The 27,434-nt window shown below is 36.7% G+C and overlaps 1 protein-coding gene across 3 annotated transcripts; it reads right to left on the minus strand.

Annotated features, from left to right (window-relative positions):
- Positions 1-681: 681 nt before the first annotated feature.
- On the minus strand, positions 682-25,530 carry SLC33A1 (solute carrier family 33 member 1). 3 transcript variants are annotated; one of them, XM_047875664.1, is made up of 7 exons: positions 24,162-25,526; positions 11,848-12,038; positions 6,662-6,846; positions 6,271-6,388; positions 3,598-3,813; positions 2,328-2,523; positions 682-983 (listed from the first exon to the last, which is right to left on the minus strand). In XM_047875664.1, exons 1-6 carry the CDS (start codon positions 24,934-24,936, stop codon positions 2,356-2,358), a joined length of 1,653 nt encoding a protein of 550 aa, XP_047731620.1. In that variant the 5' UTR covers positions 24,937-25,526; the 3' UTR covers positions 682-983; positions 2,328-2,355. The 3 variants fall into 3 exon arrangements, with proteins under 3 accessions (XP_047731620.1, XP_047731619.1, XP_047731621.1); XM_047875663.1 differs by having other exon boundaries at positions 682-2,523; XM_047875665.1 differs by lacking the exons at positions 6,271-6,388; positions 11,848-12,038 and having other exon boundaries at positions 682-2,523; positions 24,162-25,530.
- Positions 25,531-27,434: the final 1,904 nt, after the last annotated feature.

Below are 27,434 nucleotides of genomic sequence, written 5' to 3' on the forward strand. Positions count from 1 at the left end.
GTAAAAATCCTTGTAATAAAGGAATTAAATCAAACAATAGGTTTACATCTCAAAAGTTTAATGTTAAAAAAACAGACGAATCGGTTTTAGGTGCTGAACAATTTTTTTTATGATTAATCAGGCAAAATTAACTACAAAGGAAGGAAGCTTTGGTTTTAATTTTAGCTAATCTTACCAGATTTATAAGAATATTAGCTAGTAAATATATAATATATTAACTGGAAAAGTTAATGTTCATACTTGTGGGCAGAGTTTATCAGATCTATCAGTAAAGAAAAAGATATGGAAAAATAGGTAGTATTTTTCTAATACTACCAATTTAACATCAACAGATCCTCAGATTCAAGTAGATCATTTATAAGATGCCATCAGTGATCAATGTATACAACCTAGTTGCACATAGCTATTAAGAAGTCATTTTTTGGTATGTATTACAAGCATGTACCCAAATAACCAAACAACTATAATCCAAAATAATTGTTCATTTCTAGAGCAAATGCAATTAATAGCTTTCACCTTAAAGGCTTAAAATATATTTTAATACTTCAAGTCATTAAAGATTTGTCGACTTCAAAGTATGTTTGAAAGTATGTAAATTTTAGGAATGGGTAAGAAATGAAAGGTAATTATGGCAATGTGACCTTATTAATCCAACAATTAAAAAGTAAAATACATTTCACATTTGAGAGTTAAGTGGGTTTTTTTCTTTATTCAAGTAAACATTTTGGTTATAATACATGATAATGGACAACCCATGTGACAAAGTATGGTAGACTATGGTTTGGTGTAGCCTCCTTGTTTCTAGGATGTTTTTCCAGGTGATTCTTCAGGATCTGGCATCGATGCCCAACACAGGCTTTCCAATGGCAATGCATGAGTTCTAGAGGTCACTGCCTCTATCTTTCTTCAGATGCTGAGTGCCATTTTCTCCCACCCATTTTTATCCTCCATTACTTATAAAAAAACCCACTCTAAAATTCAACCTATGTTATAAAATTAACAAAATCAAAAATTAGTATTTTCCCACAAACACAAAATTAAGTAAAACTCAATCTTTCTTTTTCTATAACTTTGGAAGGATTTACATAATCTCTAGAGTCAGAGTAATACACAACACAAAATATGCAAAGAACCTTATTACTGGGTATACATAATATGTTGGGAGTTGCTAACATATTCAAAAGCATAATTCTCCTGGGATACCAATCCTCCACTGGAAATTACAGTTTACAAACAGATAGTTGTGTTTTCATAAGTGGAAATACAGTACCTGATTTCATATAAATTGTGAGGTGTTTTCTCACTAGTAAAGTGCTTAATTGAGAAACCATCTTCTACAACACGATTTAACTTGTCAAAGGCACAAAATGTCTTTGTCTCTCTAAAGCATTAGTCTTTAAAATTATGGTTAAATTACTCATTTACATTTTACTTAATCGGAAAGCTTTACTGTTTTTTTTTCCTCTCAGTAATAAAAAAAACTGCTTGAAGAAAAACATTTTTTATTTTCAAAACTTTGCCATGAACATACATACAACACTAAATTGGATCCCTTCATGAGCTGTCTGTATGCCATGAAGCACTTATGACAAAAAACATATGTAAGCTTTAGGGTAAAAGTTAACACAGAATCAAAATAGCTTCCAAAAAAAGGGGAACAGGGGAATCATTAAATTAAAAATCATAGCTTTCATTTTATAAAAAATAGTTTGAATAATCTTCTTATAAATCTTTAACGCTTACAAAAGCAGTAAATACATTTAAGAGTCTTTTTAACACAGATTCATTAGTACAATGTGGTTATAGTCAGAAGAATAACAACTAAAAAGGCATTTCAGTAGTCTACATTCTCTTCTCAGCAAATTCCACATAGAATTTAACCAATTTGCAATTCAAAGTAAGATTTAACTGCCAACAAGGCCAGACTAGTTGTAATTAGTACCTGGATATCAAGCTTTGTTCTATTTAATATATTTTACCAAAATTTTAAATATAGCTCAATGATAGGTACTGATAACAATACTTGACTGCATGGTTGTCACCCATGACTACTGCACTGCAGGTTAAAACATACTTTGGTCAGTAAATTAAAAAGATATAAATCAAATAACAAGGCCAGAAAACTTGTTTTAGAACCAATGTCCTGACCTTAAGTAAACTTTAAATACATTGACAAGGCAAGGAAAATATAATCAACTATACAGAGAGGTCTCTATTTTTTAATCATTTGGCATTTTATATTAATAATTTCTGTGTTTAAAATAACATTTTATACTCCTGTACACTGATTATCATAGCTGTCTGAATTAAAATGAAACTGCAGTTACCTTCCTAGAATGTCCAGTAGTGAATGCATTAGTTGCTTCTTTTGCACTTCCATGAAGATGGTCCTTCATCCTGTAATTTTTTCAGTTTTGGACCAAGAAAGAACCACCAACAAAATCCAATAAAAACACAAATGATGGATTCTACATAATAACCATCCAGCGCTGTAACACATGAGCCACCAAGTTTTTTGCAAAGCTGCAAAAATAAAATTATAATAAATATTCCACAGTTTCAAAATGGAAGTATTCAGCAATTTAGATGTTTTTACTTTGTAATTTAAGAGATTAACAAAAAATATTTTTTAAGTATTGTTTATTTTTAAAAATTTTTCTTAATGTTTGTTTATTTTTGAGAGAGAGAGAGAGAGAGAGAGAGAGAGAGAGAGAGAGAGTGTGAGGGGCAGAGAGAGGTAGACGCAGAATCTGAAACAGGCTCCAGGCTCTGAGCTGTCAGCACAGAGCCACATACAGGGCTCGAACTCAAGAACTATGATGGGTGGCTCCCCTTATTTTTTTTTTTATTATTATATTTTAAAGAATCCAATGTGGGGCTCTCATGACCCGGAAATCAAGAGTCACAGGCTCTACCCTTCAAAATATACTTAAAAAAAAAAAAAAATTTTTTTAACATTTATTCATTTTTGAGAGACAGAGTATGAGTGGGGGAGGAGCAGAGAAAGAGGGAGATACAGATCTGAAGCAGGCTCCAAGCTCTCAGCTGTCAGCACAGAGCCTGACATGGGGCTTGAACTCACAAACTGTGAGATTATGACCTGAGCCTAAGTTGTTTGCTTAACGGACTGAGCCACCAAGACACCCCCAGACATAATTTTTTTAAAAGACATAGTACCTCTAGAGGCAAAATAAGAAAATATCTTCCTTTTTTTTTTAAGATTTTATTTAGTTTTTAAAGTTTTATTTTATTTATTTTGAAAGAGAGAGAAAGCGTGAGCAGGTGAGTGGGGAGAGAGAGAGAGAATCCCAAGCAGGTTAGGCACTGCCAGCACAGAGCCCCATGGTGCAGCTCAAACTCAAGAACTGTGAGATCATGACCTGGGCCGAAACCAAGAGTCAGATGCTTAACCAACTGAGCCACCGAGGCAACCCTAAGATTTTATTTTTTAAAGTAATCTCTACACCCAATGTGCAGCACAAACTTAAAACCCTGAGATCAAGAGTTACGTGCTCCATGGACTGAGCCAGTCAGACACCCCTGAAAATCAATATCTTAATATTAGCTTAATTTTATCTATAGTTACAAAATACTTACCTCAACAGCATCAGGTGTTCGACAATTCTGGTTTGATGCTCCTACACACTCTTTCACTGTAAGGGGGTCTACCAGCCAAAGAGCTACTGTAGAAGGCCAGTTTCCTCCCAGATTGGACACAGTGTTTAAAAGGGTCATATATGTTCCTCCAATAAGTGGATCACTAACCTTTGCATTGAAAGCCATTATGGAAACATACATGCTATACAATGTAACCTACAGGGAAAATATAAAACATCTTTAGCATAATCAGACCTTATAAAACTACAGTCTGAATTAAGAACATCAAAATCACAAACCTAAAAGTTAATTTTCATGACCCGTATTAAACTCAAATCAACAAAGATTTATTTAGTACCCACTATAGGGCAGGTCAGACCATGGCAATAAAAAGATGAATAAGACAACAGTCTGTCTGTGCCCTTGAAGAACTTGTTCTAGGCTAGGAAAATAAGAAATAAATAATTATGATGAAATACAGTAAGTAAGTAGAAGTACACACTTTGTGCTACTGGGGACCAAATAAATGAGATATTAATTCTACAATAAGTAGTGTACTTACTAATTCTACTTATTAATAGTCTACTTATTAATTCTACAATAAGTAGTCAAGGAAGGTGCAAGAGAGAAAATGACAGATAGGGTGCCATCCAAGGATACATATGGCAATTAGCAAAACCCCATGTTTGTACTGTTTCTAAATACATCATATATACATATACATATATATATATGTATATGTATATATGTATACTACACATGTAAGCAAATATCCAAAGGAACACGAATATATAATTATATACATACATATGTATATAATTTTATTTTATATCCATGAAAGAAAAATGACATTACAAAACTCACAAGACAAACTAAAGAGAAAAATCTCCTTAAGAGGCAAGAATTAACCCTCCATTTAGGAACATGGAAACAAACCATGTTTCCAAAACTGCATTCCTTCGAATATTGCTTCATGGGATGTTCATAGAAAAAGGAGTTCGAAAGACAAGTAAGATGGAAAACACTAAGTTTCACAAAAAATAAATAGGTCTCTTTCACTATAGGCCTCTGAAAGCCTTTAGGATATAAACTCCCTAAGGTCAGGGATATACACTGTTATATTTTAGTGCTTAGAATGGTTCCTGGCATGGAATAGGTGTCCGATTAATATTTGTTGAAAGAATGATTAAGATGCTACATAAAAAAAGTTATGTCATGTATCATTTATTTCTCAAATTTACGTGGCATTGTACTGTTTTCCCAGAAAGCATCCGGCTGTCTGAATAATCAACACTTTAGAAATTTTTTTTTATGAAATCCAAAGCCAAACAAATGATTTTGGATTACTTCACTGTAGTTGTCCTTTACTTCCACACAGAGTGAAACATTTACTAAGCTAAAGTACTACTTTAATTTTAATGTTTTATTTATTTTTGAGAGAGAGAGACATAGTTTGAGTGGGGGAGGGGCAGAGAGAGAGGGAGACACAGAATCTGAAGCAGGTTGCAGGCTCTGAGCTGTCAGCACAGAGCCTGACTCGGGCTCGAGCTCACGAACCATGAGATCATGACCTGAGTTGAAGTGGGACGCTTAACCGCTTAACTGACTGGGCCACCCAGGTGCTCCTTAAAGTACTTCTTTAAACATACAGTTATTTATTTTTACAGTTATTAGTTTACAGTTATTATTTAAACATACAGTTATTTGGGGTGCCAAAATCCAACTTTTGGTTTCGACTCAAGTCATGATCTCACAGTTTGTGAGTTTGAGCCCTGCGCTGGGCTCTGCACTGGCAGCATGGAGCCTGCTTGGGATTCTTTCTCTCTTTCCCTCTCTCTCTCTGCCCCTCCCCTGCTAGCACACACACACACTCTCTCTCTCTCTCAGAATAAGTAAATGAACATTAAAAAAATTTTTAATAAATAACTAAAAATAAACATACAGTTAGTTGGACAGATCCATTATGGAGTTCTCCTAAATGAACTGTATGCAAAAAATTATTGAGATAACTTGGTAGCCATAATTTTAGGTTTAAGTTAAAAAACAAGAGAAGAATTTATAGATACAACTTTCAAAGAATTTAAACTAGGTTCCAGAGAAAAATCCAAAGTGACTCTTAAATATACATTGGTAATAACTGCAGTCAAGTCCCAAAGTTTACTGCTGGGAGTCTACAGTTTAGTGATGGCAAAACATACCTAATAAAGAAAGAGAAAGCATATTAACACACAACTTCCAACATCACAAAGAGTCAGTCATAATTTTCAATACAGAATCTAAACTGAAAACCTGGGATTTCTAGCTCAGTAGCCATCATTTCTCAGTACTTTCAGAAAGAAAAGGCATGTGGAATAGAAGAAATAAAGAACCCAAGTTTACACACGGACTGGGGGATACTTAGCAAGGGTAGAATTACTGGCTTTGGAATAAATTCTGTAATGTAAGAAACACTGGTTGAATGGACAAAAAAAATGAGGAAGAAACTTTCTACAAATAGAGCTCAATAAATCAAAAGCCACTAGGTTTAAAGTTCATTGTTAAATAATTTCTTCAGTGTCAGATTCATGGTTCGGTCTTAAAATTTATCATCATTATTTCAAGGCAACTGTAGAAAAATGTCTTCTTTATTTGCCAAAAACAGTTTACTTCCTGAGAAAACCACGGCAAACTTACCTGATGTAACGCGTAACTCAGCAGCACTATGATATAGTAATATACAGGGAATCCTCCTTGATGCTCGACTTTGGGAGTCCACCAAACTAGTAGAGCATATTCTAATCCAAGCAATAATCTATAGACAAAGAAAGACACATGGAGTTTACTTCCATTAACGTTAAAAAATAGTAACAAAAACAGAAATCTGTATGCTTACTATGTGAAAGAAGCCTGCTATCTAAAACCTGTTAAGAAGTTAAAAAGAGGTAAAAGTGCATATAAATGATATTGCAGTTAAAGACGTTTTTCAAGTCTTTTTCATATATACTTTACACACAGGCATTAATGATACTGACGAATATTACTCATTTAACCTTTCTTACATAGTAAGGTTTTATTTCATTGTTACCTGTAGGGCATGGCTTTGTAAAATATGTTTAGTGGCTGGGGACCTGCAGTGTATTTGCTGATAATCAGAGGTAATATTATCTGCAAAGGAACCATTGGAACTGCCAATAAGGCTAAATGTTCTTTGGGTACTCCCTCTTCTACCAATTTCAGTCCTGTTACTGCATCTGCTGCTGAAAAACCAATCTGCAATATAAAAACAAAAAGTATTTTAATTTGTAACTTACAAAATATTTTCCCCCAAGCATATGTAAGTTCTCCGAGACCTCAATGTCATTACTGATTTACAAGAAAATAGATTATTCTATCTGGTACAACAATCAAATTATGGAAGGCACACTTTGTCCTGTGGTCTACTAACAATATTTGGTGAAAACAACTGAAAATTCATCACTTTTAGGAAATGCAGATGCTTGTAATTACTATTAAATTTCAAAAACTTTAATGTCTTAAAATAAACAACATTCAAACCCAAACTTACTGATCTCTATGTTTTAAGTTTTAAAAAAAAAGCTTTTAATTGACTCCAAATAAAATCTGGCTAAAATGAAGAATCACTGGGGCACCTGGGTGGCTCAGTCAGTTAAGTGTCCAACTCTTCGTTTTGGCTCAGGTCATGATCTCATGGTTCATGGGTTCAAGCCCCACGTTGGGAACTGCACTGACAGCACAGAACCTACTTGGAATTCTCTCTCTCTCTCTCTCTCTCTCTCTCTCTCTCTGTCCTTACCCCACTCATGCTCTCTCTCTCTCTCAAATAAACTTAAAAAAATTTTTTTAATAAAAATAAATAAAATGAAGCATCACTGCCACACAAATACATTTTGATGATTTCTGACTAATCACAATAAAATTTCCAAAAATATTTAACATTTCAAAAGTAATTCCAAGAAAATATTATACTTGAAGGGCTAAATAAGAGGGAAGAAAAATTATAGATTAATTTTTTAAAAAGCAAAAACCAAAAAACCAAAAAAAAAAGCAAAAACAAACAGAGTAAGAATGCTAAAAGTAGTGAGTAAAAGTTTGGGGTGAAATAAGATATTTAGAGAGTCTCAAAGTATCTCTTCATAAATTATTTTTTAATTACAAAAAGAAAAATAGTAACTTTACAATGGGTTATCTGAGTAATCAAAGTTAATAACTGTTAATGGGATAAAGGGACATGATAAGGCTCCTGATGTAATTCTCTGAAGTCATCAATATTTGCATAACATGAACCTCAATATGAAGAAACATCAGTTACACATAAATGGAATGCCATTCTACAGAATAATTGGCCTGTATGCTTTAAAAATATCAGGTCATGAAGGACAAGGAAAGGCTGATGCCAACTAAATCCACTGTGTGATCTGGACTGGAGCCCTGACCAGGAAAAGTAAAGTTATACAGGCTGTTATTGGGACAACTGGTGAAATTTGGATATAGATTGTGATTAGATAATAGTATTATATCGATTTCAAATTTCTTCCTTTTTATTTATTTTTAATTTTTTTAAGTTTATTTATTTATTTTGAGAGAGACAGAGAATCAGTGGGGGAGAGGCAGAAACAGAGGGGGACAGGGGATCCAAAAAGGCTCTGTGTTGAGAGCAGAGAGCCTGATACAGGGCTCAAACTCACGAACCGTGAAATCATGACCTGAGCCCAAGTTGGATGCTTAACCAACTGAGCCACCCAGGCACCCTAAACTTTTTAAATTTTTAATTAAGTTGTGGCTTGGAAGAGAAAACCTTTGTTGTTAGGAAATACATACTCAAGGCATTTATGGATAAAGGGGCACATAATATGTACAAATTAATATTTCAGAAGAAATATATGATAGAGCATAAATCTACAGAATACAGAAAGTGGAATTAAATGTTAACAATTAGAGGATTTGAGTAACGATATACGGGAAGTCTTTCAACTATATAAACAAATTTTCAGTAAGTGTGAATCAATACTAAAAAACTTTTTTTTTTTATTAGTTTTCTTTATTTTTGAGAGGCAGAGAGAGACAGAGCACGTATGGGGGAGGGGCAGAGAGGGAGACACAGAATCTGAAGCAGGCTCCAGTCTCTGAGCTGTCAACACGGAGCCTGATGCAGGGCCCAAACTCACAAACCGTGAGATTATGACCTGAGCTGAAGTCAGACACTCAACCAACTGAGCAACCCAGGCGCCCCCTAAAAAACACTTTTTAAAGGAATTATAATAGTATGCACTTTAACTTCTGGAGCCAAAGGGCAAATTTCACCATGGAAGAATTAAAGGTCAAAGAAATTTCACTTAACTCCAGAAAAGGATTTCACTATTTCACCCACTGTCTTTGTAAATATTAGATATACAAACTAACTTCAACATTTACTCTATCTTAAAAGTGCTATAGTAGGAGATATTTGTAGTACAAATATCTAACAAAACACCCAGCATATATAAAACTTCTACAAATTTAAAGAATAAGGTAGCTCTGGATATTCAAATGGCCAATAACCATATATAAAGATGCTCAACTTCTTTAGTCATCAGAGAAATGCAAATTATAACCAAAATGGGATTCCACTACACACCCACCAGAAAGGCTAGATTTGAAAGGACAAAATATGTCTTCTCAAGGCTGTGAAGCAACTGGAACTCTCTTACACCACTGGCAGTAGGGAAAAGTGGAAACAACCACTTCAGAAAACTGTTTGGCAGTATATACTAAAGCATTTCTCGTGACCCCACAATTCTATTCCTAGGTATTTACCTATCATAAATGTGCATCCATGTTCACCAAAAGTAATGTATATTTTTTATGAATATTCATATTTTATTTTTATTTTTAATAAAAATACAGTCCAAAAGTAGAAATAACTATGGTCCAAAAGTAGAAATAACTAAACTTTGGTGATAGAATGGATAAATAAATTGTAGCATATTTATATAGTGGAATATTATAAACAATGAGATGAACAAACTGTTGCAATAAATAGCAATACGGATAAATTACACAAATATCACATTAAGTGGAAGAATTCAGAAGCCAGACATAATACATATGGGATATTCCAATGCTTACAAAATTCAAAAGCAGAGAAAACTATCCTAAGACATTAAAAGTTAGAAGAGGTGTTACTTTTGGCCAGGTTTACTTTAAAAGCGGGACATAAGGGGCGCCTGGGTGGCTCAGTCGGTTAAGCGTCTGACTTCTGCTCAGGTCATAATCTCACAGTTCGTGAGTATGAGCCCCACGTCGAGCTCTATGCTGACAGCTCAGGGCCTGGAGCCTGCTTCTGATTCTGTGTCTCCCTCCCCTCAGCTCCTCCCCTGCTCACACTGTCTCTCTCTCAAAATAAATAAAGATTTTTAAAAAAAAGTTTTTTTAAAAAATAAAAGGGGGACATAAGATTCTTATACATTGCTGGCAACAGTATAACTATAATCTTTTAAAAAGCAATTTAGCAATCATATTCACTGATCCACTAATTGCCTATTTAAGAATCCACTGAAAGGAAATATTCAGAATGTATATGCACAAAAATACTCACTAGTGCGTTTTTATAATTAAAAAACGTAAGCAAATTAGGGGCACCTGGGTGGTTCAGTCAGTTAAGTGCCTGACTTGGGCTCAGGGCACGATCTCACAGTTCGTGAGTTTGAGGCCCACATTGGGCTCTCTGCTGTCAGCACAGAACCCACTTTGAATCCTCTGTCCCCCTCTCTCTCTGCCCCTCCCCAGCTTGCAATCTCTCAAAAATAAACATTTTTAAAAAATTAAAATAAAATAAGCAAATTAAATGTACAACAGAAAAATGAGTAAATTGCAGGAAATCGATACACTATAACAATTACATAGGTATAAAAAAGTATGTTTTCAAAATAAATGTTTTTAAATTTTTTTTAATGTTTATTTTTGAGAGAGACAGAGCATGAGTGGAGAAGGGCAGAGAGAGAGGGAGACACAGAATCCAAAGCAGGCTCCAGGCTCTGAGTTGTCAGCACAGAGCCCGACACAGGACTCGACCTCATGAACCATGAGATCATGACCTGAGCCGAAGTCAGAAGCTTAACCAACTGAGCCACCCAGGCACCCCTCAAAAATTATTTAATGATAAGGAACATGGAGTAATAAGACAAAAATGAGATAAAAATTATATATTATATGATCCAATTCCTTTTATTTACATGTGTATTTGTGTATATATATATATATATATATATATACACATCTATATTATTAATTTGTTGATTATAACATTAATTATATTTACATATGTAAAGTATACACACACGGAAAAAAGAGTGCTGGAAGAAAATATACCAAAGTGTTACCAATGATTATCTCTAAATGATGTAATTAGATAATATCTTCCTTGAACTTTTCATTATTTCCTAAAGTTGAATCTTAAGTTTAACCTTCCCAATGTTTCCTTAAAATGTAACCCTCCCTATTAGGAAGGAGGAAAAATTCACTATTTCAAAAACAATGAGGCTCCAGATTTTACTTCAGGAGTGTCAAAAGACACCTATAAACTCTTTATGTAGATAGCTTTAAATATGTAATATGAAACTCCTATAACTGATTTCAGATTCTAGGAATATTAATTCTAACACTACCAATATTTCACTATAACAAAATATACTTCCTTTCCTCTAGCATAATATCTTTAAAAATGTTTTTGGACTATAAAATTAGGACATCTTAATACAGAAAACATAAAGAGTAAAATAAAAGTCACCAAAATGCCCATTTATTTATGGTATACTTCTTTCCAACATTAAAAAAAATAAGTCAACTGATTTTTAAATAGATTTCTAATGCTTATATATTTCCATATCTTTGTAGATCACATTCTATGTAAATAATTATGATACTTCTTATACTAAATGTATGTTCATTATAACAGTAGTGAACTATTATTTTTTCAAGGCATTCATTTCCATACCAAGCAATATCATTCATTAGATAAAATTTCACATTTATTAGAAGTATTTCAAATTGGCATAATTCTTTTCAAGATCCCAAGAGAGTTAGCTTACTTTGAAATTACATTTGATATCATCACACCTTTTAAAACAAATTTAACAAACAGAAAATACTGCTTTATACTGTTAAATTCTAATAGTAGCAGGAAGGGACTTACGATATGAAAAGGCAAAGGAAATATTCCATGATATTGGTAATTCTAGCAGAGTGGTAAATTTTGCTTTATAAATCTCTTACCTTTGCAGTTAGAATCAGAAGGCAAAAGGTCAGAACTGCTGGCATTTTTATAATTGCAAAAAGCAGCTTGTAAGTATCTGTGATCCCTTGAGTTTCTTCTTTTCCTACTGATACTTCTTTGTTTTCTTTTTTCAGAAGGGCAACTAGAGTTGTTGTTATCAAAAATACAGTTCCCCAGAAAAAAAGGAAATCTGAAATTAAAAAGTTAAAATCTATTAACTTTTTTTGTTTATTTATTTTTGAGAGAGAGAGAGAGAGAGAGAGAGAGAGAGCATGGGAGGGGCAGAGAGAAAGGAGACACAGAATAAGCACAGGTTCCAGGCTTTTGAGTTGTCAGCACAGAGCCCCATGCGGGGCTCAAACTCATAATTCATGAGATCGTGAAGTGAGCTGGTTGGACACTCAACTGGCACCCGTTAACTAACTTTTGAACTGACATATCTGCGTTGATACTAAATAATTCTGCATACAACTTTACTTCAATTAAGTGGGTTTTTTTTTTAATATTTATTTTTGAGAGAGAGACAGAGACAAAGCACAAGTGGGAGAGGAGCAGAGTGAGAGGGAGACAAAGAATCTGAAGCAGGCTCCAGGCTCTGAACTGTCTGCAGAGCCAGACACAGGGCTCAAACTCATGAACCGTGAGATCATGACCTGAGCTGAAGTCAGACGCTCAACCGACTGAGCCACCCAGGAGCCCCATCAAGTAAATGTTTAAAAAACAAAACAAAACAAAACAATACTTAGGTGTTCAAGGCAACAAACATATCAAGCATAGCAGATAAACAGTCCTGGCTCTGTTGAACATATATTATATAGACAAAATAAACAGTGATGTCTAACAAGGAAAAAGAAATGGAATGCAGATATTTGTGGGCTGAATGAAACCAAAGCCTATCGTGTCATTTTCTTCAAGGAAAGTGTGAGCTGGGGTGACCGATGATTTTCATATACCATATGATCCATCAGTCATACTTATTTTTTCTAAGTTTGTTTGTTTATTTATTTAATCTCTACACCCAACGTGGGGCTCAAACTCAAAATCCTTAGATTGAGTTGTATGCTTTTCCACATAAGTCATACTTAAGCACAGAAGCCATTTCAGTTCTTTATTGAATTGTGACAACTTAGATAACAGATGCTCATTTACATTTTCCAACTTTTATTTTTAAACTTTCTAATGTTTTTATCTGTTTAGGAAAATAGGCTTCAATAGTGTGATACAGAAGGAATTTCCTCATTACTTGTACATGCACAATGGGGACAAATGAAGAGTACTGTTTGGGTTGTTTCAGTGAGAGACAGCTGGGCAATTAGCCATTTTTTTTTAACAAATTAAGCACAGGGAATGAATAATTTCTGGAAGCTTCTGTGTAATAATTAAAAGTAATAGTAGTATTAGAGGCACCATTTATTAAGTGCGCATGTGTCACAAATGTGCTAAGCATTTTACCTATGTATCTTTTTTTAAATTTTTTAAATGTTTAATTATTTTTGAGAGAGACATAGAGAGTGCAAGTAGGGTAGAGGCAAAGAGACAGAGAGAGAGACAGAGAGAGAGAAAGAGAGAGAGAGAATCTGAAGTAGGCTCCAGCCTTTGGGCTGTCAGCCCAGAGCCCAATGTGGGGCTCGAACTCACTGACCGTGAGTTCAAGACCTGAGCCTGAAGTCGGAAGCTTCACCGACTGAGCCACCCAGGCACCCCAGGCATATGGAATTATCTGTTTAGACCAATTTCACCTTACCATTTTTTAAAAGATTTATTTATTATTTAAATTTATTTTTGAGAGAGAGAAAGACAGCGAGCAGGGGAGGGGCAGAGGGACAGAGTGAGAGAGAGAATCCCAAGCAGGCTCTGCACTGACAGTGTGGAACCAGTGGGGCTCAAACTTACAACTCTAAGATCAAGAGTCTCCTGCTCTACTGACTGAGCCAGCCAGGCGCCCCTCACCTTATTACTTAAATGCTTCTTTCTTTATGTTATCTCATTTGATTTTCATAGCAAACATGTGAGACAAGCAAAGCAGGCATTATTATTATGTGGGTACACATGAGGAAAAGAACCTCAGAATATTTAAATCTTTGCCAAAGTTCAAATAATTAAGAGGCAGAATTTGAACCTAAATCTTCTGAATTGGAGTTTCATACTCTTTCAATTATTTCACACTGCCTGCACAAAGATTTTTTTTAAAGTTAATGTTGAAATAAGAATCCACTAGAATTGGCTAATTATTCAATCTCCACAATGCTATTCAAATTATGAGAATTAAAGAAACTAAGTCTTTACACATACATGGAAATTTGTTTTTTGGAGTCAATTCTTTTTTCCACCATGAGAAATTTATAATTAATTTTAGATGTTAAAAGAAAAATATGAAACATTCTTAAACACAAAGGTATCCATTTTATTTATTTTTTCTAATGTTTTTTATTTATTTTTGACAAAGAGAGAGAGACAGAGCACAAGTGGGGGATGGGCAGAGAGGGAGTCACAGAATCTGAAGCAGGCTCCAGGCTCTGAGCTGTTAATAAACAGCCTGACATGGGGCTCGAACTCGAGAACCACAAGATCACAACCTGAGTGTAAGTTGGACGCTTAACCTACTGAGCCACCCAGGCCCCCCAGATAAGATTATTTCTAATTTCTTTGTGCTCTCTGAATAAAATAACAGTACATAGAAAGGAGGAAGTAGTGAGAACATGTCATTTCAGAGCCCTAATTCAAAGGCTTTCCCAATAGCTCACATGGAGAGAAGAATGAAGCCAACAGCTCAGAAAAAGAGGCTTAGCCACTGCCAGAAAATATATTAAGTTTTATGAACATAATTACCATAAATAGTAATTATCATTAGGCTACAGGCTATTATTTATTAACATTGCTTTGATGCTAGAGAACATCCATAGGGTGATATACCAACCATTGCAAAGATATTGTTACCAAAAATAATCTAAATATTTCATCACTGAAATTTCATTCATATATGTGTGTGTGTGTGTGTATGATTAAGATATCAAAGCTGATGTTCATATTTCATAAACATGACTTTTGGGCAAAGACCTATAAGACAAACAAAATATTCTAAGTGGCCACTAAATCTCATCTAGTACTTCCATAAATGCAAAATTTAAGAGCATGTGCCAATTCACCAGTAACCAAGAAGGATATAAATACCTAGCACATAAGTTTCTACTATGCCAAAGCAAAACATAGGAGAATGCAATAAATCTTAAAGTCGCCCTCCAAGACAAGTAGTATTATTCTCACTTAAAAAAATTTTTTTTTAATGTTTGTCTTTATTTTTGAGACAGAGAGAGATAGAGCACGAGCAGGGGAGATGCAGAGAAAGAGGGAGACACAGAATCGGAAGCAGGCTCCAGGCTCTGAGCTGTCAGCACAGAGCCTGATGCAGGGCTTGAACTCGTCTACTGCGAGATCTTGACCTGAGCCAAGTCGAACGCTCAACCGACTGAGCCACCCAGGCGCCCCTTATTCTCACTCTATACACAATGAAACAGAATCGCAGTCCACAAAGTGCCAGAGGTGGGTCTAAATTAGATCTGATTCTAAAACAATAATATCTCTCATTTTACTACCCAGATGCTCAGATACACCTATCTACAGCAATTAGGCTCTTTCATATCAACAGATATGCCTGAGAAGATACCCATTTTAGCTCCAAGAAGTCTGGAACATAGATTCTTCAGTATGCTTCTTTAACCTGGCTACTTGTATTCCCCGTCCTCACTTCCAATCTCCCCATATGGCAGTATGGCAAAGGGTATGCAAAGCCATAGAATAAATAAACATGGTACATCTTCCTAAATAATTCATTTTACTCAACAGTTTAGAGGGAAGCCTTTTTTTTTTTTGTTTTTGAGAGAGAGAAAGTGGAGAAGGGGCAGAGAGAAAGGGACAGAGGATTCTGAAGGGGGGCTCTGTGCTGACAGGATGACAGCCGCGAGCCCAATGTGGGGTCGAACCCACAAACCGTGAGATCATGCCCTGAGCTGAATTCAGATGCTCAACCGCCTGAGCCACCTAGGCGCCCCTAAAGGAAAGCCTTTTTAATGAAAAAAAAAAAAAAAAAGGGATGGCAAAATTTCCAAGAATTTTTAAGATAAAATATCAGACTTCAAAAGCTTTTACATTTTCAAGGCTTTGGACTAGGTCCCCAGACAATTTTGGACTAGGTGTAGATTCACTCTGCCATCATCAGAAGAAATAGAAGAATTAAGTAAGTAGCATTGTCTGATACAACCATCCTTGTCTCAGATGAGATTCTCTCTCCAACTCTCATACTATGGAAGTTAACCTAAGTCCTTCAGAAGTCAGTGACAGGAAAGCAAAACTTCAACTTTGTTCTAAATGTCAGGCCTTCCTTTCACCTTCATGCTTTTGGCACAGCTCTCTATTTCACACGTTAGAGCATGAAGGGACTGTAGACACCCATTATCCAGTCCAATGCTCTCATTTTCACAGGGCTGGAAACTGAAGTAGAAATAGTGTATTTGGCCCTGGGTCACCACCTGATTCTTAGTGGAAACTGACCTTTCCATGCCACAAATCTCTCTCTGAAACATTTGCTCAAAATATCCATGCTGTCGTAGGGCCCTCCCAGAAAATATTATTTGATTATACAATATAGTCATATCTGATTTGGGGATTAGGCTTTTTAAAAGACAGCAATGTAATGCAAAACTCAAAATACAAAGCGGATTCTGAAACCTTCCTAATCCCTTAGTTTTCCTAACCCCTTAGGAAAATGAAGCCATGTTTGAGATCACATACCTTTTCATTAACTCCAGCATTAGATTTTCCTCTGGGGTAGAAGAGATTGTTTCTTCAATCAAGCATTGGATTAAGCAGCTATATTGCTATTTTGAGCCATCTTGTCCCAACATTTGGGCTCAAACTCAGCCCAAGGTTCAAGGCTGAGGCTGAGAAGCCAATAGATTCAGTGCTCCCATCTCATGCTAACTCTGGGCCTCTATCACTGAATGGATGGAAGTGAATCACTCTTTTAATTTTTAAAATATGTTCTGGTCAGGCACAAAATCTATTTTACACATATACATATATCTCTACTCTGATGCTATGATAGGTTCTGGCATTCAGCTTTTGTTTAACCTATATCTTGACACCCGTAAATCATTTTTTGTAAGCTGAATTTAGACATTTATAAAACAGTAGACAACGAACATTCCAAACTACCACATGAGATGCAGAGTACATTCGAACAGCTTAAATTAAAAATAATGATAACATCAAATGCTGATAAGGATAGAGAAACAGAATCATTCATATATTTCTGGTAGGAAGACAAAATGGTGTATCCATGCCAATCTGGAAAAAAGTTTGGCACTTTCTTTCAAAATAAAAATGGACTTACCAGAAACCAGCGTTTGCATACTTGGGCATTCATCTCAGAGTAATGAAGACTTATTTTCACATAAAAATAGCCCCAAACTGGAAACTACTCAAATCCCCTTCAATGGATGAGTGGTGAAATAAACCATGGTATGTCTAACAAATGGACTACTTCTCACCAATAAAAAGCAACAGATCACTGATACATGTACCAACCTGGATGAACCTCAAAGAAATTATGCTAAGTGAAGAGAGCTAATCTCCAAAGAACATGTACCAAATGATTTCATTTGCATCACATTTCTGAAATAACATAGTTATAAAGATGGAAAACAGATTAGTAGCTTCCAGGGGTTAGGGATGGAGAGGAGGAAATGGGTATAGCTATAAACAGGCAACACAAAGGAGTCTTGTGATGGTATATTTGAGTATCTTCATTGTGGTGATGGTGGTTATGCAAGGCTACACATGATGAAATTACACAGAACTACTCACATGCACACACATAAAAGCAAACACAAATGAGTACATGTATAATTGGTAAAATCTGAATAGTGGTATGGATTGCACCAATGTCAATTTCTTGGTTTTGAGATTGTACTGTAGTTATGTAAGATGTTAATGGAAGAGGCTAGGGAAGGGTGCATGGGATTTCCTTAAACATTTCTTTGCAACCTGTGAATCTATAATTATTTTAAAATTAAAATTTTTTTTAAATTAATGGGAAATTTAAGAACACAAAGATTCTTTTTTGTTTTTTTAAGGAAGCAAAAATTATAAAACTGGGGTAGGAATAAGAAATATAGGTCTCAAATACAAGATAATATAAAGCAATCAAAAAAAGAAGTCTTTAGGTATGTTGAAATCACTTATGCTGTAGTTTTAATTGATCACCATTGGACTTCAGCCAGTAAGGACTGTGTTCAAAAGTGAAGGGAAAGAATGAAATTTAAAAAATAATAATAGATAACACCAAACCAAGGAATAGAAATGGTGGAAGGTAACTAATATCTTGCTTTTTGAATATGTACCCCATTCTTTAAAGTTACAGCATGCACACTCATGTATAAATTTTATTCTTGTGACCTCCTATACTAATATAGTATATACAATGTAAAATAAAAAGCCCAAATTAAAGGATATGAATTATTTAAAAGAATGAAATTAAAGAACATGTACAGAGGTACCTGCCTGGCTCATTTGGTAGAGCATGTGACTCTTGATTTCAGGGTTGTGAGTTTGAGTCCCACATTGGGTGTAGAGATTACTTAAAAACAAAATCATTAAAAAAAACTAAAGAAAGATCATGTATAAAATGCCAGATTTACCCAAGATTGTGTCTTTAAAAAACAAACAAAAAACCAGGTGAAATAGGGGGCTTTATATATATATATATATATATTTTTTTTTTTTTTCATTTTCTAGGAAAAGAACATCTTTTATAAGGTAAGTCTCTTTTGCTTTCTCAAATTATACTTTTCAGGAATACTAAATGAAGGTAGGAAACTGCCGGTAATTAGTGAGGTTCTTTGATTCTTTCATTAATAAATTTATAGTAAAGACTAATTCAATTGGTCTCTACATAAATTTCAATAAAATCAGAAGTGAAATTCAGAGTAAAATATATGCCAAATAAAATCACATATTTTTTTGGTTTGGAGTGTATTTTGTAAATTGACTTTTCCATACAAAACCAATCCCAGAATTCTTTACTGAACAAAAAAAGCACAGCTTTGCCTTGTTTTAAAAAGAAAAAAGGCTCTTAAGACCTTGCTGGGGTGTGGGCTCCAGTTTTTAATATCTAATCCCTCCTAAATCTACTATCTCCAGTGTTCCTCCACTTATGTCACTTTATTACTAGCATCCTAACATTTGAAAATAAGTTCAAATCTGCTCAGTTTGTGTGTATGGAGATGTACGATCCACCAGATTTATGGACGTGTTCCATTCAAGGCAAAAAGGGACTAATCTCAAGGATTTTATTTTTTTTACTTTTTATAAATATTACTTTTTAATTTTTTTAATGCTTATTTATTTTTGAAAAGAGAGAGACAGAGTGTGAGCAGGGAAGGGCAGAGAGATAGGGACACACAGAATCTGAAGCAGGCTCCAGGCCCTGAGCTATCTGCACAGAGCCCAATGTGGGACTTAAAACTCATGAACCATGAGATCTGTGACCTGAGCTGAAGTCCAATGCCTTAACGGACTGAGCCACCCAGGTGCCCATAAATATTACTTTTTAAATGATTATACAGTAAACCTAAAATTTTTTGGTGTACAGTTCTATAAACTTTAAATCACTACCACCATAATCAAGATATGGAACATTTCTATCACTCCCCAAAACTCCCTCATGCTGTCACTCACTTATAGTCACCTTTTCCTCACCCACCATCCCTAGCAACTGCCTATCTGTTCTCCACCTCCACAGTTTTATCTTTTGAAAATGCAGGAAAATATTTTAAGTCTAGATATATATGCTAAAAAATGTACTACAGCCTATTTAAAAATAACTGGTCTATCTAGAAATGGGTCAGTTGGTCCTGTCCACATTCTAAATAGCATTTCTAGTCACACAAAATGTATTAATGAGTCCTGTTTCAGAAAGCAAAGAAATTTGTCACTAAGTAAGAATTAATTGGTCCTACTCACTTCTAGTTCAAAGGAGTATCTTACAAATACTGTTTTAACTATATTCATTGCCAGTTTGATTAGTTTTCTTTCAGCATCATTTTTTTCAAAACATTTCCTTTTTTTTTTTTGATTGACTCCTCTGTGCATACCTACCTATAGACAAACCAATCCATAAGCTCTAAATATGTTTAGCTCTCTTCTCCAGTATCAGACTAATCTGCTTCCTGCCCAAACTCAAATACCTTGCTCCCTATCCCAATCACTTCTTCTATTCATTGTTGTTACCACTGCTTCTAGAGGAATGGGTTGCAACTACCAGTTCACAGATTGGATCTGGCCTAAAGACAGAATTCATATGAATCTAATTAATCATTTTTTAAATGACAAAATAAAAAAGGGATTTCTAGTTTCTCTGAACACTGATAAGATCCAGCAATTGTAGGATCCTATTGCCACAAGACAAGAGTTTATTGAAATTGAAACTTGCATCTTTACATGGGCATGAGTTTTTCAGGTTACCACTCTCCCCTTCAAACCGTACATCCTGTACCAACTCACTTGATTCACTTCTACTGTCCATCATTTTGGTTTGTAAATTCCCATTACAAATTCCCTGGGAGCAGAGAATTTCCAGGTCTTATTCATCAAATTTTAACACCTATCATATCGCTAGCACCAAATAGGCACTGAGTGAATAAATGCTACACGTTACTTAAAAAAACAAAAAAATTTTAATCTGTCATTTCTAGACCATCAGACGTTCCAGAAGAGGGCTGATTGGGCTGATGTTTTTAGACATCAGCAGTCAGAGTGCTACTTTTCTCTAGTAGAAGAGCCCAATCAGCACAAATTGTATTTAGGTTTTAAGGTTTTTCCTGAGGTTTCTTCCTAGTTTCCTAACAACTATAAGAAAGACACTAGTTAAGTCTTTTGTAAAAGAAAGTGTGGATACTCTGCTTTACACGATTTGGCTTTCAAGTTTCCTAAGAATGCTCTATGTTCAGATAGTGGGGGGAATCCTGTATCTCTACCTCCAACTAGGCGCTTGACCTAGTTTCTTTATCTATAGGAATGAATTGAGATGGTAACTAGATTTACTGTGAACACTGTGTAGTACATACAAAAATTGAATTATGCTGTACACCTGAAACTAATATTATTATATAACAATTTTACCTCAATTAAAAATATCAGTTTCCACAAATACAAATCAGAATCTAAATTACAAAAAAAAAAAAAAGAAAGAAAGAAAGAGAAGAAATTGAAATATACAATCTTTTCAAGTCATAAAACTATGTTCCAATCCCTGTGTTTTTCTGGGTTACTTTCATCATCTGTTCTAACTTAAAAGGATGTCTCTTTTGGATCCCCAAAATCCTTGAAAACCAAACAGGGCAGGACAGTAAAAGCTCACTTCTGAGTTCAGGACTGCCTTGGATCCCTGAAGGGGCCAAAAAGCCAACCTCTGCATAATCAAGTCTTTGTTTCCAAAGGATTCCATTCTCATCTTATCCTTCATGTTCTAAATTTATTATTTAGATTGCTGCTTTCTAAATGGCAAAAACTGGATTTTCTCAATATATTCCATTTCTATTTATCTGTAACTCAAAACAAAGTCTTAATCAGAGAATGTATTTTAAAATTCTAAAAAATAATTATGCCTCCTTGTAATTATCTGATTTTTCTAAACATCTGCCTCAGTGTTTGGCTCTTCTTTTAATAACTAAGCAATTTTATTTCCTTCAGGATTCCTTCTATGCTCTTAAAATTCCAAAAAAACACATTTTTTTTAGTTATACTGTTACTACATTCCAGAAAGATCAAAACTATAAATATGATATGTACAATAATAAAAAAGTGAACGAAAACTCTTCAACTCTTAACACCTTAACTCTTAAGTGTTTGAACTAAACACAGTCGTCTACTACAGACAGAAAACGTTAAATTAAAAAGTAAGCGGGGCGCCTGGGTGGCTCAGTCGGACTTCGGCTCAGGTCATGATCTCGCGGTCCGGTCCGTGAGCTCGAGCCCCGCGTCGGGCTCTGTGCTGACCACTCAGAGCCTGGAGCCTGCTTCCGATTCTGTGTCTCCCTCTCTCTCTGTCCCTCCCCCATTCATGCTCTGTCTCTCTCTGTCTCAAAAATAAATAAATGTTAAAAAAAAATTAAAAAAATAAAAAGTAAGCTATTTTTACAATTTCCTGGATATCAAAGTTCAAATTCCACAGAACAAACCGCTATTCAAAGTAACAAATCAGTGTAAATAAAAAATCCAATGGCAGCACAATTCTGATCTTCCCATTGGGGAAGAGTTGTGGCCAAGAAAAGATAAAATTAACATGGCTCCTGAATGCATAATGGCATTCCTGGAATGATGTTTTATCAATCACTCTTATACTTAAAAGCATTAATTTGCCTAGTTAGTAATTTATTTTCCACAGCCTCTAAAATCTTGATTTCTCTTCTGAGGCTTTTCCATGTTAAGTAACACATCATTTCATTAGTCCTTCCTGGTGACATGAACAGTCCCAGTACCAAATGAAATGATGCACAAAAAGCAGTAAGGTGCTAATACAATGGACTCATAAAGTATTTCCAGGCAGAGAATTATCCAGAGAACAGAAGCGGGACTCCAGAACGCTTGGAGACAAATCTGTTTAAGCTCAAAGCAATATCTCTCAACCATTTTTGGCCTCAAACCAACTAAGAAAAAGTATAATGATCATTTCATCAGTAGTAGTAGCTCACTCGCAAAATGAGGAGGTAGAAAGGGGGTCCCTGGGGCACCTGGTTGGCTCAGTCTGTTAGGTGTCCAGCTTCAGCTCAGGTCACGATCTCGCGGTATGTGAGTTCGAGCCCCACACGTCAGGCTCTGTGCTGACAGCTCAGAGCCTGGAACCTGCTTCAGATTCTAGGTCTCCCTCTCTCTGCCCCTCCCCCTGCTCACACTCTGTCTAAATAAATAAATAAATACATGTTAAAAAAAAAAAAAAAGAAAAGGGGGTCCTTTATAGGGCCTATGGGTACAGAGGGAGTGTGTAAGATTTCAAGAGATGAGTAGTGCAGTTGTGAATCCCTCCATCCTCCACACTCCCTAAATTTATTACACAACCCTTACACTTCCCTCACCACACAACTACCCCTGACATTTCCACTGTTAGGAATCCCTAAGTTAGTACTGGGAAGATGAGAGAAAGTTTAACTGCTTAAATCTCAAGAGAATCTCTGAAATCTGTCATCATTACCAGAATGAGGAATTCTGGTAATACCATATTCCTGATGTTGGTTATTCCTACTATTGATAATTTTACTTCTGTTTCCTAATTGTTAGGACAGCTTTAAAAAAAAAAATGAAAGAGAAAAGAAAGGAAAAGAGAAGAGAAAAGAAAAGAAAAGAAAAGAAAAGAAAAGAAAAGAAAAGAAAACTTTCCAGGGACATGTATTTTACTCATGAAGAAATAGGGAAATTTTGTAGAACTTACACAAAATTGCTTACTGAATAAACTTCAAACTCTTATTAGCAATTCAAAAAAAAAATCTTACTAATTAGGTCACAACTTTTCTCTCATCTTCCAAACCCAGTCTCCATGCCTGGTGTTGTGCATTCCAGAATTCCACTTATCCACCTCATGGAAGCTTATAATTCAACAGGGTCAACTGTTAAGCTGCAGTTTGAATCCTGACTCTCACAAGCAGTTAGTGGCTGGCAACCCTGAGCTCCCCTTAAATGTTCACTTCTCCCATCTCTGTGGGTTGGACTCTACTTAATTCACAGGAGGCCCTCAGAACTCTGTCACTCAGCCAACTCATTAATGACGAATAAATTAACCCTATTCTATTCACCAGAAGGCTAGAAGAGGGCTCTTGGTATAAGAGTAGCGGCAGAAATGAACCAGAAAGCAAGGAACTAGAAATCTCAATCGAACAAAAGAGAAAAGGGAAATGTGAACCACAGGAATCAGGCTGGATTCATGCCTTCACACTAGCCAAACTTTAAAAAAAATGTGCATCTGTGTGTTAGTCAAGTGATAGCAGCTCCCTAGGCTTGAGAGTTTTGTTTGCCATTACACAACAATGTTATTGGATGAGCTACCTCTCCCTGCTCATTGCCCAGTATTCATCAATTATGACTGCTCTGATGTACTCATTCTGGCTCAAGCTCATTTTAGTAGAAAACTTAACCTCGGGTAATCTCCCCCCAAATCATCTCCAGTAAATTAAATTATGAGATTCCCTCCAACGTCACACCCTCTGTCAAAAGGATTCGTAAACGTAAAATAATCCTCACCGCGTAATAGTTTTAAATACACTACCTGAAAGAGTAACGATTCCCCTGGGTTGAGGCTGAAAGCGCAAATATTTGTTACAAAAGTCGGCAGACTCAAGGGCCAAAAACAAAACATTGCCCAAAAAGTAGCCCGCTGTCTGGCCCACTGAATTGCAAGTGGAAGCATAACCCACGTTTTCCCGGGATAACATAGTTAACGCCCAACCATCCACAGCGATGTCCTGAGTGGCGGCCAGGAATTCAAACAAAAAGAATGTCACAGTGAGAGCAATCACATCGGGGGTTCTGCCATCAGTGTTCCCGAGCAAATGGTCCACCTGAGTGGACAAATATATCATGAACAGTCCCAGTATATACTGTGTAGGGACAAGCCAAGATTTGCGACGACCAAAGTTCCTAAAGTAAACTGCATCAACCAACGGGGCCCAGAGCAATTTGAGACTGAAGGGCCAAAAGACGAAACTGAAGAAAGCTTGATCTGTATAGCTAACGTTTTTGCTCTGCAAAATGAGTGGGATGCTTCCTGCCAGGCCCAGTGGAATGCCCTGAAGCACGTAAAGAAAAAGCAACAGCAAAATGCTGCTTAATTCCGCCCGGCAGCTCCGTGGGGGTTTTGAGAAGTCACCAGTGCCGGTATCCCGCAAAAGAGCTTCTTTGTCCCCTTCCCCACCCACCAATTCCGGATGGCTGTCCTCCCAGCCGCCTGGCGGCAGAGGACCGCTCTTCATATCCAGAGAGTGGTTGAAAGTCCCTGGGCGTCGTTGCCGACTGTTGTCCTTGTGGGAGATGGTGGGTGACATATCAGAGACGATGCAAAGCCCCGTCTGTGGGGTGCCGGGACTGAGCGTCTTGGATCCTCCTAGCCCCGGGTCCAAGGCTGTCGCTCTGGACCAGGGCCTCGATGGTTCAGGGAGGAGGACAGAGCGAGGGGCGATAAGGGCACTTCTTACAGTGGCCCCGAGTACTGAACCCAGGAGCCAGTCCCCTGGCTGGAGACCCAGGCGATGCCCAGGTAGGTGGCCCTCGCAACGGCGTCAAGGTGCCTGAAGGAGTCCCCCCGGCATCCGCGCCGGGCTCGAGGCTGGAGGAGAGGGCCGTGGTGCCACGATGGAAACGGGCCCTTAGCTTCAGCGAGACCGAACGGCCAGTCTCCCGACCCACCTCCAGTTCTCGCCGCCACCACTGCAGCTGACAGCACTTTCTCTACAGGACTCCAGCGAGATCAGGTAACTTCCTGCGTTGAGCCTCAGGAAGTGGTCCTAGGCTCAAATGAGTCCTGTCCCCGCCTCCAGAGCAAGCCGATCAGGGCATGCTCCCGAGACCGAGTTCGGAAACAACCATTGGTAGGAACCCGAAACTCAGGCGATCGGGACCTCATGGGAGGATTAACGCTGGAGCACTTTGAGGCCTGGGCGGGGCGCAGCGCGCGCTCTGCTCTGTGAGCGCATGCGGCCGTCTGGAAAGCGTGGGCCTCGGTCATTGGGCCCGCGCGGCCACGTGAGTGAGGGCTGGTTGAGCCAGGCCTGCGCAGGCTGCCTCTGAAGTTGCCGCGGTTGCGCTGGGGCTTGTAATTAGGTGGGGAAAGGCAATGCCCAAGCTTTGGGCCGGTAATTGTGTGGGGTCCTTGCTTTTGTGGGCTAGACAGAAACGGGTGGAGAAGGGCTGAAGTTTACGAATGTCTTTATCAGCAGGCAAGGGTGCCCCAAAAAGGGTAATAAAAGGCCTGGCTAATGGAGAAGTGCGTGCCTGCATATTTATGGAATGATTGAAACTGCTCAGAGGTGCTGGGTTTCTCTGTACTGCGTTTCTTCCAGTGCAGTGGAAGAAATGTAGTGGAACGGGGGCCGAATAATTAATTCGTTACATTGGGCAGGTTGGAATTATAAGATTCCATAACATCTTCCTTAATTTTGAGCGACCTAAAAGGTCTTATAAGAGCCAAATATTAAAATTTTGTTTCATGTTAACTCAATATGTATGCATTATTGAAATGATAAGGGAAAATAACCTTAGGGAACCAATAGCATTATTTGTAACGCATTGAAAATGCCTATAAAATTTTACATAAAATATTTACTTATGGTACATATTGTTTTCTATTGGGCAACTAATACTAAAAACAAAAATAACCTGTACTTTAAAAAAACGTACCTGGGGCGCCTGGGTGGCTCAGTCGGTTGAGCGGCTGACCAGCTCAGGTCATGATTTCGCGGTCGGTGAGTTCGAGCCCGGTCTCGGGCTCTGTGCTGACAGCTCAGAGCCTGGAACCTGTTTCAGATTCTGTGTCACCCTCTCTCTGACCCTACCCCGTCCATGCTCTGTCTCTCTCTGTCTCAAAAATAAACGTTAAAAAAAAAAAAAACCTAACCTCAAACCATTTAAAAGATAAAACATGTTATTGCCCACCTCTCCCAAATATAGTTAAATGTTGCAATAACTTCTCCATCTCAAGATTATTATTTTTTTGTTGTTTATTTATTTTGAGAGAGAGGGAGAGAGAATCCCAGGCAGGCTTGCACTGTCAGCGCAGAGTCCCATGCAGCGCCTGAATTCCCACCCTGAGAACATGACGTTAGCTGAAACCAGGAGTTGCAGGCTTAACCGACTGAGCCACCCAGGCACCCCTCTATCTCAAAATTATTAAGAAAAAGGTTGGTTTCCTGAAGACTGACATTAAAATTTTAATACAAAAAGTTACACATTTGTTAAATGTAGCCTGTTTAGACAGGAAACCAAACTATACAAATATTACATTTCTGAAAACTAATTTCATGCAATGTTTCAAGAAATTTTTTGCAACTCTTTAAGGAATAGTTTATGAACTTAGATTCTTCAAAGAATGACTTCAAAGGTCAAGGAACTTCTGAAATATTTTTTTAAAGTACATATGCATGGTACATAACTTGGGTGATGGATTAATGTATTAGAAAGTTTAATACTAAGATATGTAAATAGAAGTTATTTCTAGTTCAAGACTCATGTTAGAAATTATTCATACTGTCTCCATCCACTTAAATATTGAAAAACAGCTTCTTCTGTATTCTTTACCCTAGGATCTCAGGGTAGTCATAATTCTATTCCATTTTTATTTATTTATTTTTAATGATTTCTTTTTCTTTTCTTTTCTTTTTTTTTTTTAAATGGGGCAGAGGGTGAGAGAGAGAGAATCCTAGGTTCCACACTCAATGCAGAGCCCAGCTTGGGGCTTAATCCCATGACCCTGGTGATCATGACCCGAGCCAAAATCAAGAGTGTGAGGCTCAACAGACTGAGCCACCTAGATGCCCTGGATGTTTTC

The sequence above is a fragment of the Prionailurus viverrinus genome, chromosome C2 (assembly GCF_022837055.1).
Source record: "Prionailurus viverrinus isolate Anna chromosome C2, UM_Priviv_1.0, whole genome shotgun sequence".
Classification (NCBI taxonomy): Eukaryota; Metazoa; Chordata; class Mammalia; order Carnivora; family Felidae; genus Prionailurus; species Prionailurus viverrinus.